This window comes from Panthera leo, chromosome B3, assembly GCF_018350215.1.
Source record: "Panthera leo isolate Ple1 chromosome B3, P.leo_Ple1_pat1.1, whole genome shotgun sequence".
NCBI lineage: Eukaryota > Metazoa > Chordata > Mammalia > Carnivora > Felidae > Panthera > Panthera leo.
In genome coordinates, this window is record NC_056684.1 from 2,985,025 (window position 1) to 3,002,738 (window position 17,714).

At 49.7% G+C, this 17,714-nt stretch overlaps 1 protein-coding gene across 1 annotated transcript in view; it reads right to left on the reverse strand.

Annotated features, from left to right (window-relative positions):
• Positions 1–1,139: 1,139 nt before the first annotated feature.
• Positions 1,140–17,714, reverse strand: part of ADAMTSL3 (ADAMTS like 3) — a 347,575-nt gene continuing 331,000 nt past the window's right edge. The window contains exons 26-30 of the mRNA XM_042940846.1: positions 16,175–16,358; positions 12,517–12,721; positions 9,707–9,807; positions 4,789–5,003; positions 1,140–3,218 (exon numbers count right to left, since the gene is read on the reverse strand). Coding sequence (XP_042796780.1) covers positions 3,112–3,218; positions 4,789–5,003; positions 9,707–9,807; positions 12,517–12,721; positions 16,175–16,358 — 812 coding nt within the window. The 3' untranslated portion in view covers positions 1,140–3,111. The remainder of the gene's footprint in view (positions 3,219–4,788; positions 5,004–9,706; positions 9,808–12,516; positions 12,722–16,174; positions 16,359–17,714) is intronic.

Sequence of the window (17,714 nt, forward strand, 5' to 3'; positions counted from 1 at the left end):
CTGTAATCTAATGGGGGTGGTCTCTTCCCTGGACAAAGGCTCCCCATAGTAAACTTACCCTGGGGTTTCCCGTGGCAATGTGACTTGGGCTGAGGACACAGAGCTGAATAATGGTGTCTCCCCGTGATCTAACACCCAATATAATAGGCGTGAATAAGACATTGGAAGAGAGTACAGATGGGCCCCTTAGCCCGGGAATTCGGGGAAAGCTTCTTTAAGGAGAGGACAGCTGAGCTGAATCTTGAATGGTGAGCCGGAACTTGCCAGGTCAGGAAAAGCGGGACAGCGGGAACAGCCTGAACGCAGGTACAGAGTGATCTCCAGAGTCTGTGCACGAGAGAGTTCCAAATGTGGTGGTGGAAAGCTGGAGTCACCTGACCTGCCATCGCCCTTAAGGTCTCCTTGAAATATGTGCTGTGCAGGGACACACACACAAACCCCATTGTAACGGCATCGGAAACCTGTAATATTTAGCAGCCTGCCACATTCTAGAAGGAGTTCTCACTAAGCCAAACTTGGACGAATCCAATGAAGAAAGAAGGACAATCCAGAGAGAAGAGGCAGTAGGAAATTTCCAGCCTCACCCCATCCCATCTCCACGGGTCTCCCTGCAGATCCTTGTTGTGGGAAATGAGCCCACAGACCCAGAGACTAGAAAGAAAGGCCTTGTGGTTTGTAAGAACTGCTCGGGCAACGCTAAGAGTGAATCCTAGTGTTAAACGAGGGACTTTGATTCCTCACCAACTGAGGCCAAAAAGTCTTTAGGTGCAGACACGGTCGGTCAGTCCCTATAACCCTCTTAATGATCCCAAATCAAAGATTATTAGTACCTCTTTTTTTTCCTACCACCACCTACTTCTAAATCTGTCTCAGGCTGTCCATTTGGGACTTCTTTCCACCCTTTCTGCCCTTGACATTGTTTTCACTATAATGCACAGGGTATAAATGATTGGGGGAGGGAGAGAGAGTTGAATTTCTATGTGATCCGCCCTGAATCCTCTAACCCCCATTTCACAAGACGATCCAGGACTGTGAACCCATCAGGTTCGCTCCCAGACCCACAAGAAGGCTGACCCAGGCGACAAAATCAAAAAACAATACAAACAAGCCACTCACAGGTCTCAGGATGCCACTGAATAATCAAATTTATTTCTGAATCACTTAAGGGTCATGAAAGAAACATTAACTCTTATGTTATAGAAACAGTAGTAAAATACAGTACACAGGAACATCGTTTGAATGGTAACAAAAGTACAAGAAAATTAGCGGCTTTAAATACAAAGGTGAAGCAATTTAATAAGAAATTTTGTTAATAAGAAAAATATATGTCCCATGTCTTTATTACATACTGTACAAAATAAAATATTGCACCTTTAAGTCATATAATAAATATATACAAAGAGTATTTTACAAATGATCTTTCTTTTAATTTAAAATCCTTCAACAATCAAGGGTGATTGATGACTAACAACCCACGGGCTGGTGTGTGTGCCCTTCCCCATCCCCATCCATCCCGGCCACCAAACCCTCCACGTACAGTAGTGTTTATCACCAGTGTCCGTGAGGCTAAAGTCAGAACACGAGGGCTGGTGCTCGGAATGTGGTCGAGAGACTCAGCGAGCTCGTCCACAGACACGTCCAAAGACCAAACGCGCTGCTCACGTCTTTGTGATCAGGTCCAGAGCCACCTGCTTCGGGGGATGTCGTGGCCGGCGCGCTGGGGGCGGCACACGGGTGCGGGTGGCTGGGTCGCCACATAAGCACGGACGGCCACTGACTTGGGCTTGTGTGCCATCTAAAGCAGTAATCGGCAGGATATAAGGGGAGGGGCGCCATAACCAAATCGGCTTTCGAACTTTCATGCTAGCCCCAGACTACTTCCCCAGAAACACTTACTCCACGTTTACCCTCCAGCCTGACACTGTCACCAACACCAGCACTGGCCCCCGTTCGAACGCAACCCAACACAACCCGTCCTGGTCCCGACCCTAACCTCAACCCCCAAAGCCAACTCCAGCCTTCACCCTACGGTAATTTCCATTCCCAGCTAACCCAATCCTAAAACTAACACAAACCCTACACTTACTCACCAAATCCTAACTCTGACCTCTAGCCCCAACTGTAACTTCTGGCCTCACCCAAATTCACTTTGGATTTACCGACAAATCAGTCTGAAGGAAAACGATGCTTTACTATAAACAAGTCTTTCCAACCACCGTGTTTCATATCTAGATTACTTTCTTATAATCTTCCCGAAATAAGAACCCTCAGGAATACTATCGTATGCATAAATTAGGTCTGATAAGGCTTTGATTTTCTGCTTGTGTGCAAGAGAATAGTGCTCAGAAGACGTCTCATTCACAGCTCTTAAAAGAAAGCTTTGACTGCACTTCAAAATCAGTAGAAAAGGTGAATTCCCCCTCTCCTTTGATTTCCGAGATGCCTCATGTGGTCACAGATAGAGCTCCATGGTCGGCAAGCTGGCAGCAAGGTTTCCTCTGTGGTTTCTTCCACCGGTTCCCTAAGCGTAAGGGCAAGACGCAGCTCCCCGCCCCCAGGATCCTCGGGTCAGTCGGTGCGACTGCCTCTCGTTCACAGCCTGGGCTTCGGGACCCATCAAAACGCCACTAGCACCAATAACGCCATCTTAATGGCGACTGGCCAGGGCTTCCAGAGTGTAAATGCTTTAGAAACCTGTTGAAACCCTAAAGCTTGGGAGAAGAGGAAGTCATCGGTTGCCGTGTGTCCCTCAAGACTTCGGGACGCCGTATGCTATTAGCCTACACGTCATGGGAGGAAGCATGCGGCCGCGCCCTGGGGACGTGGGCGATTTCCTGATGAGGAGGACACGGGGAGGTCCCACGCGCCATGGCACGCCTGCCACGGATGCATCGCTTCAAAGAGCTGGAATTAAAGACCGGCCGTGGGGAAAACGACAGCACAAAACGCGGCCAGCGGTGAGTTTGCATCGACCTGTTTGCATGCAGAATCTAGAGTGTTTTTTGTGTTTTTTTTAAAGAAATAACATGTTTTTGAACCAGCTACGTGGGGGAAAGAGCTTCTACACTTCTGGGCTCTTCTTCACAGCAGCGCTACGACCCTTCCACAGGTTTACCCTTCCAGACACGTCGAGCAGCACCTTTGTTTGTAGACATCGAGCGAACACAACTTGAGATGCTTTACAAACATACAGTAGTGTGTGGTGTCCGTGCAGGCTCCTGCAGGGAAGAAAAAACCAGATATCCGTGGAACGCAGAGCTCGTGGGCGACACAGTTTAAATGCTGTGGTTTCTTTTTATGTTTTTATTTTATTTTTGAGAGAGAGAGACAGACAGCACGAGCAGGGGAGGGGCAGAGAGAGAGGGACTGAGCCACCCAGGCACCCCTTAATGGTTTTGTAGCGTTTATTCATTTTTGAGAGACAGAGAGAGACAGAGCACGAGCAGGGGAGGGGCACAGAGAGAGGGAGACACGCACGCACAGAATCCGAAGCAGGGTCCAGGCTCCGAGCTGTCAGCACAGAGCCCGACACAGGGTTCGAACCCATAGGAGATCATGACCTGAGCTGAAGTCGGATGCTTAACCAACTGAGTCACCCAGGAGCCCTGAGATGTAGTTTAAAAAAAAAATCCTCTGAGGGGCGCCTGGGTGGCTCAGTCGGTTGGGCATCCGACTTCAGCTCAGGTCACGGTCTCGCGGTTTGTGAGTGCGAGCCCCGCATAGGGTTCTGTGCTGACAGCATGGAGTCTGCCCGGGATTCTCTCTCTCCCCCTCTCTCTCCACACCTGTCCCGCTTACACTCTCTAGCTCTCTCTCTCAAAAATAAATACACATTAAAAAAATCTTTTGAGAAAAATAAAGACAGAGAGGGAGGCAAACCATAAGAGACTCTTAAAGACAGAGAACAAAGTGGGGGCCGCTGGAGGGGAGGGGGGAGGGGGGAGGGGCTAAACGGGGGATGGGTGTTGAGGAGGGCACCTGTTGGGACGAGCACTGGGTGTTACACGTAAGAGATGAATCGCTCTGTTCTACTCCTGGAGCCGAGACGACACTCTATGTTAACTAACTTGAGAATAAATTAAAAAAAAAAAAATGTCCCATTGTGACGTCTTGCGCCAGAAACTAATGCAGGGCTGTGTGTCAGCTGGACCCAAATTTTAAAAAGCGGAGAAAGCCCCCAAGAGGCTGGGGTTAGAGCCACGACTCTGCACTAGGCTCAGAAGCACACTGGGCTCCCCGCTTAGCCGGCCGCGCGGCCTCACGCCGCTCTCCGGGGCCTCGCCACCCTCCTGGCCTCCGTCTTTCCTCTCAGTGCTTGGAACGGCAGGGGTGTGGACCCCTTGGCAAACCGATACAAGCTAGGAGCCTGCTCCCTGGCTACGTATATTTATGATTACATTTTGCAAAAATAATAACAACTATAATATATGAATAACATAAAAATATATGCCTACGTGAACATATAATCATACAAACAGGTCAAATCTTTAAGAATCGCTGTCCCAGCAGATGAGAGCCGCAGGCAGGAGGGGGTGCGGTGAGGCTGACAGAGGCGGGAGGAGGCAGTGGGAGCCAAGGCCGCGGACATCCAGCTGGTTCGACGGCTCTTCCCGAAAGGACACCGAGCTGTACCCGCATCCAAGGGGCTAATCTCCCAGTGCCCCAAGATGCCACCTGCACCCCGGATGGCCCGTGGGCCGTGCCACCAGCCACTGGCGAGGGAGGTGCCCCCCGGGGTCTGGCCGGGACAAGGCTGCGGGCGCTGGTGGGCCCGACAGGGGTACGTACTATGGCAGGAAGGCCCCACACAGTGCCGCCAGGAAGCCGGTTTCTTTTTCTGCACGCAGTGTCTCTCAGCCACGGGCCAGCAGCTCCTGGTGTGGACGCAGTCGACCCTCCGGGACTGGAAGCCCCTGCCGCAGGCCGCCGTGCAGGGCCTCCAGGGGCCGGGGCGCCAGCACGCGTCACAAGCCCCGGACGAGCAGTTCCCCTTTAAGGTGGGTCTGAAAGAGGGGGAAAAAAGAAAAGAAAAAGGAAAAAAAACAAAAAATGGAAAATGGGAGAAGCAGGGTGTCACTTCATGCTGAGAACAAGCCTTTTCCCGTGCCGTTATTTTCCGTGTCCTCAAGTTTCGCTGATCCGGACCCTGCTGGCCAGGAAGCCGACTTGTGTTGGGCACGGCTGGCTGATGAGCAAGGCGGTGGCACCGTCGTGACAGCGAGAGGTGAGCACACACGTGTTTCCGCTCACTTCTAACACCAAGTCAAGACATCCCCCCCCCCCCCCATCCCCAAAAGACACACTGTCCTGAGAAAGCCAGAGCGGGTCAGTCTAGGCAAGGAAGTGGGCACGGCTCACGGTCTGTATGCTTCCTCCACTTTGCTGGCAAGCTGAGTTTTGCTTATCTGAGCCCTGGAGGTATGTCCGGGCACGAGTGCGAATCTGTGCGAGCAACCTTGTCTGCTACGAGACGGCGCTCACTCTTCTGTTTACAATATGGCCACACCAGGCCTCGTGCTCAGAGTTAGCAAAGACCATCTGGGGAGAGGGATCCGTCTGTGGCTCCTTACCCTTTAGGACAGAACAGAAGGTTGGTACCCTCTGGTTTTTGAGGACGTTTACCCAGAGGGCAGAGCCACCTTAGAGGGCCCGCGCTTGCTCCCCGAGCCAGGGCTCCTGGGAGGTATCTTTGCGCTACACGGGAATGTCTCCCACCCCACAGGTGACTGGAAGACAGCCCTAGCTTGGCTGAGCCGGTTCAAAAACTGTCTTTCCTCCGTGAGCCTGGAGGTTTCTGGAATAAGACCTATAAACCTGAAGGCTGGAGCAATGGTGGCCATGTTGTGCCACACAGGCCAGAGAAATAGGAAAAAAAAAATATTCAGAAGAGACAAAGAATGAAGCAGAAACACAGAAAGCGGCAGAGACAAAGGGGGAAAACCCCCAGGAACTTCTCATTTCTTGGTCACGGTCCTTCCTGTGGTCTGACGGCGTTCTCTCCCTTTGAATTCTTGAGACACGTCTGTATATTCCCATAAAAGGCTCCTGGGGCGCCTGGGTGGCTCAGTCGGTTAAGCGTCCGACTTCAGCTCAGGTCACGATCTCGTGGTCTGTGAGTTCGAGCCCCGCGTCAGGCTCTGGGCTGATGGCTCAGAGCCTGGAGCCTGCTTCCGATTCTGTGTCTCCCTCTCTCTCTGCCCCTCCCCCATTCATGCTCTCTCTCTGTCTCAAAAATAAATAAACATTAAAAAAAAAAATAAAAAAAAAAGGCTCCTTACCAGGGGCGCCTGGGTGGCTCAGTCTGTTAAGCACCCAATTTCAGCTCAGCTCATGGTCTCACAGTTTGGGAGTTCGAGCCCCGCGTCGGGCTCTGTGCTGACAGCTCGGAGCCTGGAGCCTGCTTCGGATTCTGTGTCTCTCTCTGCCCCTCCCCTGCTCGTGCTCTATCTCTCTCAAAAGTAAATAAGCATTTAAAAAAAGGTTTTAAAAAGGCTCCTTACCAGGGCACATGATCCATAAGGAGAGTAGAAACACCACTGGACATGGAGGAAGATGGAGAAAATTGTGATAACCTGACCGTCTCCAGGGGAGAGAATGTTACATTTAGTTGGAAGCAGTACTTTGATTAGCCAGGAGGGGGAGACTCCATCAAAATGTTTTGACTTAAACAACACCATCCCCTCAAAGTCTTAAGGTTTTACATGGGAAGAGGAGGAGGCTATCCTATTAATCACAGGGCTTTTATTTTCCCCAGTAGTTATGAATCGTAGTTGTTTCAGACAACTGGGCATAGACCCAGCACTGCTCAGCCATACCACGCAGAGATGAGCTTTTACTACTGAAAAAAGGTGGAACAAATACTCACCGAATAGGCACAAAAACATGTGTTTTAAAAGGAGACCAAACTGTTGTGCCCAAGTGCTGGGCGGTCCTGTCTTAATGAGAAATCTCCCACCTTTTCTGCATAAATCACTCCGAGCTGACTTTTGTTGTTTCAGGGGCCCGAAGGACCCAAACCGATGGGGCCAATCTCTGCTCTGATGGAAGGCAGGTCCCGGGGTGGGGAGCGGAAGGGGCGGGCAGGAGGAGCCACAGAGCCCATGACAGATAGGAGGACACGGGGAGCTAGGGACCAACACGGAAGCAGAAGTTCCGGAGGCTGGGCATTGATTGAGGACCCAGAGAAAGAACCTAAGGTTGGTCCAGCACAGAGATCCCACCTCCTCCCAGCCGGGGACAGGACTGGGGATGGGGACGTGGGGACATCTGAGCGAGGGGGACACAGTCTGGGCATGGGTGCTACACACACCTGTGCTTCCCAGTAGAAAACAGGAGAGTAGAAATGGTGCTAAAAATCGCAAAGCAACCCTGTTTCTACGAGTCGTCCTCAACGTCTCAATTTTGGAAAGCTAACAGCGCGAGAGAAAAGCACCGGGATGTAACAGCAGGGCAGCCAAGCCTGGAGGAAGCAGAGATGACGGAGAAAATGAAGGGCAACCTGACCCCTCCTCGCCTCCCCCCAGCTCCAGGAATTTTTCTTCTATTCTTTCTTCTAAATGCTTCCACCGTTTCGGTTCATCTCCACAACTCTTTTCCTAAAACCCCACTTTGTCACACAACTGAGCCTCCTGATAGACCCCTCCATGCCTTTGATCCTCTCTAGTATGTCTTGGCATCTTATTTTCGCTGCCATTGGTTGGAGAGGGTGTGACGAATCTAGCACGTGTCCTGGAGGAAAGACAACGTGGCTGCAGCACCAACAGTGGGGGTGTGTGAGGTCTGGGATGAGGCGGTGAGGGCAGGGAAGAGTTGACTGTGCAGTGTTCTCTAGGCCACGTTGCATACTTTGGCCACCCTTCCTACTCAGAGCCAGGGAAGCCTCTAGCGGGACTTTAATCCCACAGGGCGGTGGGGTGTTGTGGAGGTGCGATCAGACGTGGTTCTGGAAAGGATTGCTCAGGCTGCGGTGTGGGGGCTGGGCTGGAAAGGAGCAGCAGGTGGAGGGTGACCAGTTGGACGGCCTGGCTGCCGGTAATCGTGGGAGGGACGGAAAAAAGTGGATGGGTTCGTGAAAAAAATACAAAGAGCCAAAAGGCATATAAAAAGTAATCAGAAAAGTACGAATTACAGTAAGATGTGATTTTTCACCCATCAGATTGACAAAAATTTTCACAAAGACTGAAAACCTATTATAATGTTCATGAAAAGGGGGGAACTCTCATATACTCCCGGAATAGGCAATTTTGATGGTAACTTAGTATCAGAATGAACAGCCCTGTCAATCCCATTCCATACCAAAAACTATCCTCTAAGAATACAACCCTTCGTGCAGAAAGATATATGCCTACTGCAGTTCTAAAATGCCTACGGCAGTATTTGTAATAGCAAAAACAAACACACACGCAAACAAACAAAAAAAAAAAACCCAAACAATCAAATGTCCGTCAGCAATGGAATGAGGTAATGTGAAATACAACAACGAGAAAGAACAAAGTGAATCTTATGTACTAAGATGGGGAAGAAGTATCGATAAGGAGAAAAAAACAAGTGTCAGGAAAATACATCCAGAAAGCTCAATCCACGCAGGTAAGTGTCTGTGTTGTAAGTGTTCCTTTGAGAATGCAAAGTAAAACATCTGGGATAATTGATATCAATCTGTGTGTGGTCTCTGTCTTCTCAGCAAAAGACAGAACTAGGTTGCCTGTTGAGAAGGAGGGCAGCTGTTCCAAACATTTTCCATTTGAGGAAAATAGTTCTGGCCTGAGCTGTGTTGTGGGGAATAGGAACCACAGCTGATGCTGTGTCGCCAAGCCTTACTGAAGGCTCAAGATGGAAAGTGAGCCAGCTTTCAAGGTCATCTCATTTTTTCCGGCAACACTCAGGGCGGAAGGAGGGAAAAGGAGCCATATATGGAGCATCTCCGACGAGCCAGGCTTCTTAGGTACTTTACATTAGAGCAGCTACTCAAAACCTCCCGACTGTAATTGTACACGGACGGTAACGCTCCCTCCCGCACACGCGGAGGCCAGGTAACCCCGAGCACACAACGCGAGAGTGGGAGAAGTGCAAAGTCTCTCATTCACGTGCTTTCGGCTCTCTCCCCCACTCTGGGCTGGCTGGGGCTCGCCTCTCTGGGACGGTGGGGCGGGGGGGGGGGGGGGAAGGAGTCTGGGTCTCTGCGTGACCTCATGGAACCTTCTACCCCAAGCCAACCACCAGCTTAGACTTCTACTAAGAGGAAAGCAGAGTCCTTTCTGGTTTAAGCCCCTAACAAGGCAAACGCCTTTGTCATTCTCTGCTAAACCACTGTGCCAAAATAGTTCAACAAAACAAAACTATCAAAATAGTTTCTAAGCGGAGGAATACAGTAAGTAGTTCACTGAAAACACGAGGAAGATTTCATCTGTGAACTTCAGTGTTATTAGGCTTTACCAACTTTGTGTACGGAAGGAAAAGTATTCTCACTGCTACTCTATTCTGTTCCCCTCTTTGGGGTATCTCTCTACCTGTTTAACGTTCAAATGCCTTGTAACTGTAACAGTACGTGATAACTGATATTTCAGTATAATGCGTACTGCCCAGGATGGCGGTATAGGAATCAAGTATGAGAAGGGAGTAGACAGGAGACACCATTCCATTCCCAGGCGGCCACAGCCACTGACCGGGGCGGGAGAGGTTTCGCGTCGCCCGAGGGCAGGGCCAGTACCTGCTTCTGTCGTCACAGCCCGAGTCAGAGCTGTTGTGGCCTTGACAAGCTGCGCGATGCTGTGGCATCCTCGCTGTGCGACCCAGGCAACGCGCAGGGCACTGTAACGAAAGCAGAGTGCAGCACGGACGACCTTGTGAGCTCAGGCATGCTGTGGTACCAAGGTCATGTACGGAGGGGCACTGCCGGGGGAAGGTCGGCTACAGGGAACCAGCTGTCCCCAGGGGAGGTCAGGGAGGGTGGGGGTGCAGCTCTGAGGACCAGGCAGCCCTCCTTCAGGGCCAAGAAGACACCCGAGGACCTTCCACCTCCACTTTCCCCCTCCCCCGCCCGGAAACTTAGACCATCTCTGGGGAGAAGGGAAAAGAACAGGGCCAATCTGTAATCGACAGGGCTTAGGTCCTGATAGGACTGTGCTTAAAAGCATAGGCAACTGTCAAGTTTGGGTTTTCCTGCCCTGTGCAAAAGCGGAGGCTTCTGTGTTAAGGTGAGTTCAGTTACAAAAAAAAAAAAAAAAAGTTTTTTGACGTGCAATTCTTAAATTTTCATGTCATAATGCATATTACTTTTTCCTTATACTTTGTTTTATCCTTGAAAAGGCCCTGCCCTCACGCCGATTCTATTCCTGTTCACCTTCTCAGTCATGCCCTTGGTAGCACAAAGGTGTTTAATTTTCATGTAGCCCAACTACATTGTCATCGTTTTCGGTATCGTACCTAAAAATCCACTTGCTAACCCAAAGCATGAAGGTTCACGTTTACGTTTCTTCCAAGAGCTCTGTAGTTTCAGCTCTTGAATTTAGGTCTCTGATACACTTGGAGTTAATCTCTTGCACACGGTATAAGCGAGGGGTCCAGCTTCATTCTTCTGTGCGTGCGGATATCCAGTTGTCTGGAACCATTTGCCAGAGAGGTTATTCTTTCTCCACTGGTCTTGTCCCCCTTGTAGGAAGCCAACCGACACTGATACAGAAATTTATCTCTCCACCTTAAGCTAAAGTCTATTCTAGCAATCTCTAGGTCCAGCCCCTGTCTACCCACACTGCCTGGATGACTACAGCTCTGTGCTAAGTTTTGAAAGCAAGAAGTCTGAGCCCTCCAACCTTGTTCTTTTCTCAAGATGGTTTTGGCTATTCCGGGTCCTTTCTATTTCCACATGAATTTTAGGGATCAGCTCGTCAGTATCTGCAGAGAAGCCAGCTGGGAGATTTTACGGGGATTGTGTTGAATCCGTCGATCAATGTGGAAAGTGTTCTCAGCTTCATGTTAAGTATTCTGATCCATAAATATGGGATGCCTTTCCATTTATTTAGATCTTCTTTAATTTTCTTTAAAAAAAAAAAACCTTTGGTAGTTTAACACTAGCTTTTTAAAGCAATTCTTCCCCTGTGATTAATTACCTTTGAACATTGAGCCCGCTTAACATGGGTCTGTGTGTGTCGTACTCATTACACTGCGCGACTCGGGGCTACTGTCCCGCACTGACGCTGTACTCTCTCACTTAAAGCTGCTTCGCGGCAGCTGAAACACCACAGTCAGAAGGTCTCTCCGCACCTCTAGTGAGTCGATTTTCCCCAAAATTTCTTTTCTTTTTCTCTTTCTTTCTTTCCTTTCTTTCTTTCTCTCTTTCTTTTCTTTCTCTTTCTTTCCCTTTCTTTTCTTTCCTTCCTTCTTTCTTTCTCTTTCTTTCTTTCTTTCTTCCTTCCTTCCTTCCTTCCTTCCTTCCTTCCTTCCTTCCTTCCTTCCTTTCTTTCTTTCTTTCTTTCTTTCTTTCTTTCTTTCTTTCTTTCTTTCTTCACTTGTCCCACCCCCGTAGTTCAGAGGCCATAACTTGTCTGCTTTTACAGCTTCATAGCAGGAGAGGGATTCTCTGTCAGGACGACTCACTTCTCACCCATGCCTGGCGTATGTGGCATTTAGTGAGACTCTGGACTTGAACTGAGGACAGAATGGGTTAAGACTTCTAGGGATATTGGGATGGGATGGGTGTACTTTATGCACGACAAGGACATGGACTTGGGGGCGGGGACCAGAAGGCGGAATGTTACGGACCAAACTGCGTCCCCTCAAAATGTATATGTTGAAGCTCTAACCCCCAATGTGACAGGTGCTATAGGGAGGTATTAAAGGTTTAATGGAGACGTAAAGGTGGGGCCTTAATCTCTTGGGAATATTGTCTTTATAAGAAGAGGAAGAGGCCCCAGACATCTCTTTTTCTCTCTCTCTCCCTCTCTCTGTCTCTCTCTCTCTCCAGAGAAGAGGTCACATGAGGACACAGTGAGAAGGTGACTGTCTAAGCCGGAAAGAGAGGTCTCACCGAAACCAACTCTGACAGAACTCGATCTTGGATTTCCAGCGTCCAGAATTGTGAGAAAATAAACTTCTGCTCTTGAAGGCACCCAGCGTGTGGTATCCTGTTTCAGCAGCCGTTAGCAGGCTAATAAGGTTCCTACACATTTCTTTAGGATTGTTTTCCCGAATATTTTTTTATTTACACTGTTGTTCCAGGTGGTATTGGGGGAGGGTTATGAGACTTTTGTGCCCTTATTACTAATGTCCCTCTCCTCCTTTTCTTGAAGGCTGCTCGTTAGCCCGGGAGCTTGTTCCTGCACGGCTGCATTCAAAGAACCCGACTGTGATTTGCCTTTGTATCAGAAGACACAGAGACACTCCAGCTCTAATCCTGGAGGTCAGGCACCTACATTCGTTTTAGAGATCAATCAGACCACCCGCCCCCAAATCGAAAATAATGCATTAGAAGGAAAGTGATGATTCCGGTACCCTGAAAACACTAGATTCGTCCAGCTTTACCTGGCCCCCCGGTCCAACGACCCACTGGCCGCACGGGTGACTGGAGCATGGCCTTCCTCCCAGAGGCCTGTCTTTGGGAGCGCAGGCCCTCGGAGACGTCACCTGCGTGGCTCCATTGGCTCTGGTGTGCACGCACGTCACTTGGCGACTGCGGAATCCTTCCCCACAAGACACAGAGCACTCCGACCAGGCACCTGTGAGCCACCTGGGAACAAAAACTACGGCAGCTTAGGAAGGACAGGGATGTCAGACAATACAGGGAGTGTCTCGAAAAGAAAAAAAACCAATGCTAACACTGCGACCGTTTGGGGGCCATACACTTCTCTAGAGGGATGGACAGCACCATAGAGAACTCCCAGCTCTATTCTCAGCTTTTCTTTTATTCAGGGGAGCAACTGGAATTAGCAGGTGGAAACGAGGAACACAGGGGTGGGGTAGGGCCGTCTCCAAGTATATAAGAGCACTTGCATGGCTCCAGAGAGTAGAGCTAGGGCAAAATGAGGTGGGAATTAAAAAAAAAAAGTGGGTTTCAATTCATTGAAACCAAAGGGAAGAAAATATTTTCAAAGCACCGATGTGCTGTTTGCTCTGAGAGATTTACATGTTATCCCTATTCTTGGAGGGAAGAAACCAACGTCCAAAGGGGTAAATAACTTGGTCGTGGTCACAGATTCTAGGTCACAGATTCTAGGTCATTGGATTCTAGGTTTATCTGACCCTAAAGTTCACACTTTAATGACACAGGACACTTGGAACGGGACGTGTCTGAGATGGAGTGCTGTGTCACTAAATATGTTCAAGGTTGGCTGGTTTACCGCAGAGCACGGGTTCCTAACCTGAGCCCTGTGGCTCTCCAAGGGACCACGGGCCTGGATGGGCAAAGAATTAGATCTTCACTGTCACTGAGATATAATTTGAGTCCTCCTTCAGTTATAAGAATTTCAGCTGCAAAATACGGTAGTTTTAGCAATACCTGTGTGATTTTATTACCGATGGAAACCACAGATATTTTTACATGACATTACAATTGCAGCAGGCATCTCAAAATACCATGTATATTCACCACCGCTGCAAAACTAATGTACCAGAGAGCTTACCATTTAGTGTATTAATGGAGAAGCAAATCTATTATTGTATCATAATTTTTAAATATTTTAGTACTGTATTTCAGCATAATTGGTTTCCTTTGTGATCCAATGTATTCTATTTTACAGACTTAAAACCCTTGCTCGGGGCGCGTGGGTGGCTCAGTCGGTTAAACATCCGACTTGGACTCAGGTTACCGTCTCACGGTTCGTGAGTTCAAGCCCTGCATCGGGCTCTGTGCTGACAGCATGGAGCCTGGAACCCGCTTCGGATTCTGTGTCTCTTTCCTCTCTACCCTGCCCCCACTCATGCTCTGTCTCTCAAAAATAAACACATGTTCAAAAATCTTAAAACAAACAAACAAACAAACAAAACCCCTTGCTCTGAGAAGGGAGCCACAGGCTTCTCCAGGCAACCCAGAGGCATCCACGGCACAGAAAGACAAAGGACTCTCGACGTGAAGGGCCCCAGAGTGGGGTGACTTCTGTCTGCCTCTTGTAGGTGTGAAAGCGTAGGACTGTGTACTCTAGGGCTGCGCAAAAGCTTGAGAACGTTTAGTAAATGAGGCTGCTGATAAATTTCTTTTCACGTGGTAAGAATCAAGAGGTGACACAACCCAGCCCCCGCGGCTTCCTGCGGCATCAGATGGCTGTTTCCTGAGGGAGCGATGACTCAGCCAAGAGACCTTCCAATGACGGGCACCGGGAGACACGTCGGCCAGGGGGCCTCCAACAGCCGTGGCCCTCTGAGAACGTCCTCCCAGTGTGACCTGCCCCCCACCTCCTCCAAGGCCCAGGTCAGCGGATCCGGCGTGGGCATTCGCACAAGGGCAACAGACTCTCTAACGTTTGCACGGCCTCCATTTTCTCCTCAGTAAAGTGAGGTTGGTAATAGCATCTGCCGCATAGTTGTGCTCAATAAATGCTACTGTTATTATTATCATTATTATTTTATTTTCCTGGAGACTTCGGTGCTATTTGCTCAGTTCTCTGCTAGGGACTATGTGATTCAATGAAACCATTCATTCACTTCACACATACCCGTGGAGGGTGCATAATGGGGCGGACGTTGTGCTAAGTGCTGGGATAAAGTGTCCCGCAAACAGCTGTGGGTTTACTGTAGGGCAGACAGTCTAGCAGGACAACGAGACGGACTGTGGGAAGAGCGATAAAGACAGATGATAAAGAAGCAGGAGACCCAAGCAGCACGGGGCCCTGGCTGTGCTCGGAGGGGAAGGTCAGGGACGGTCTCCCTGAAAATGGACGAACGGAAACGTCTAAGTGCAAGGAGAGGGAACAGCGTGCTAGGTAGCGGGAGCGGCATGTGCAAAGACTCTGAGTCAGGAGAATGGCGCATCTGAGAGCCAAGAAAAGGGCGTGGAGTGGAGGTCAGATAACCAGGCCGGATGAGACCAGCAGTGACACAGAGTGGCAGCCCGAGACCCAAGCACGGAGGGGCTTCTGTTCTTGGCCGCACGCCATCGGTCAGGCAGCAAGTGTGTGTGTTAGACACTATTTTAAAAGATTGTTAATGTCTGTTTACTTTTGAGAGAGAGACAGAGACAGAGGCAGACAGACCGCGAGCGGGGACGGGGCAGAGAGAGGGAGGGAGACACAGGATCCGAAGCAGGCTCCAGGCTCCCAGCTGTCAGCACAGAGCCCGACGTGGGGCTTAAACCCACGAACCACAAGATCGTGACCTGAGCTGAAGTCAGAGGCTTAACCGGCTGAGCCCCCAAGTGCCCCACGTAAAGCACTATTTTAGACACAAGGTGAAAAAATGCGTAAGACATACATAACCCAGTGCTAGGGATTTGGCTTTTGCCCTAAGAATGACGAGGAGTGTTTGAAGGGTTTTAAACAAACATCATGGTGAATGTGTTTTAAAGACGATTCTGCTTACAGTGGGAAGAGCCCTCTGGGGGGGGGGGGCAAGAATCAGGAGGCTCCTGGAGCAGTCCACGTGAGGGGCATTGATGGCGTGAGCTCCCACACGAACCGTGGAAATGGACAAGAACAGATGCAGGTGGGAAAAAGCGGGGGGCCTGGGACACAGTCACTGAATCCAGAAGCCTAGGGCGGAACGGGCTTGGTGGAGATCAGGAGCTGGATTTTGGACGTTCAAAAATTACTGACTTCTGTCATCCGTTACATAGAAAGGTCATTAGTGGTCTTCACCGCCAGGGTGGAATCTAGGGATGGGCACTCTGAACAGGACCTCCACGCGATCTCCGAGGCTCGACCCACAGAACCAGCTCCACTAAGGACGAGGTAGCACTGTGAGTGCAAGGGAGCAGACCTGAGCAGCGATCAAGGGCAAAGGCTCTGAACACAGATTGCCTTCTCCGTTTGAACTCTGGCCTTTGCAGCTGTGTGGCCTTGGGGCAACCTTCCCACCTACAAAACAGGAAACTAACGAGGTGCCTGCAAAATGAGCCACATGAAGCCCTTAGCAGAATGCCTGGTACCGAGTCCCAGCTAAACGCATCTCCGCGATCGCGGCGGTAAATCCAAATTAGCGAGCCTTCGAACACAAGCAAAAAGCTGGTACTGGTAAGAGCAATGACACCTACCTCGAGGGGCAGTCCCGGATGTTACAGGGCTGAAACCCAGCCGGCGGCTTCTGGAGGTGATGGCAAAGGGCCTCACTCACTTCCTGCCCGTTGGCCGCCACACACCGGGGTCTCCGAACTCGGGCTCCCAAGTGCCCGCAGCTGGCAGAACAATGCGTCCAGTTACCGAGCTCCCAAAAAGGCTCTGCAGAAAGGAAATGACATGTCACGGCAGCCCCGAATGAGATATGATGATGAGGCTGGAGGGGACACGGCCAAAGACCACCAGGGGCTGCCGGTCTGGTTCTTTGAGGAGCACAGAGAGAGTAAACCCATCACACAGTGCATTTCATTTTCCCTCCAGTGACTTATTGTAATAACTGGTGGGGGCGGTGGCCGGCGAGGGCCCCTTGGGCCACAGGCTGGAAGAGAGGCTATTGGAGACCAGCTGGACCTGCCAGAAGCATCCCAGAGAGAGGGAGGAGGTGTTCTGGGCAGCGGGCTGCCTCTTCGGCATTCTCCAAGCAGAGCCAAGAGGACAGGAGGGAGGAGGTCTCCAGGGGTCGCTCTCACCAGTTCTGTGTCTCAAAAGTGGATCAGGCAGAGAAATGAAAGGCCGTTTAGCGGGACCTTGGATTAAGCAGTAAGGTTAAAAATGCACTTCGTTCCATTCTTACTTTTCCATTAATTCTTAATCTAAACCTCAGCTTACTCCTGGAACTGCATAAATAATTTGTCACGGAAACCATCTGGAAAGGTAAAAATGGGAGTTCCCTTTAGCAAAGTTGAGGCTGACCACCTCCAGGAATTGTGGCTTATTAATTTCAGTCCTCGTTCCAAACGGCCTTTCCCTTCCCTTTGGACACTCGGTAAAAAGATGAGGTACAATACGACGAGGAAAGATGTGTGTGCGACCACAGAAGGTGCCAGATTTTCCCGTCACAATCACAAGTAATTGATGGCTACCAGCTGTGTCCACAGGCTCCCTCACAGAGCAGAGCGATTTCTGTAACTTATTGTTTTCCAGATTTTCCTGCTGATTTTTGAATTTTTGTCTTAAGTTGCATATGGCATCATTGGCAAAACAGAACAGGACATATTTTTAGTTGGGCCTCCAGGATGACGGTTATTCAAAACAGTTTTTTAAAAATAGCTGGGTTTATGGAGAACCTCCCAGGTGACGAGTATGGAATTAGCTACATGGCCATCAATTTTTCACTTATCCTTGTGGCCATCTTGTGAATTAGATCGGTTTTATTTGCCAAAGTGGGGAAAAAAGCCAAGTGACTTTGCACAAGGTCCTTCCTCCAGAAGGAACAACCAGAAGGAAGGACCTCCACGTGTGTCTGACCCCACATCTAACTCTTTCTACTATGTCATACTTGACAAACACACCTTGGCACTTCAAGGCAGGACACGTGCATTTCTTTAAAAACGTGGGTTTTTGTCTTTGTGGGTTTTTTGGTTTTTTTTTTTTTTGCATTGAGGTGTAATTCACATACAATAGAATGCTCAGAAATCAGGTGTGCTGTTTTATGAGTTTTCCCAATTGTATGTACAT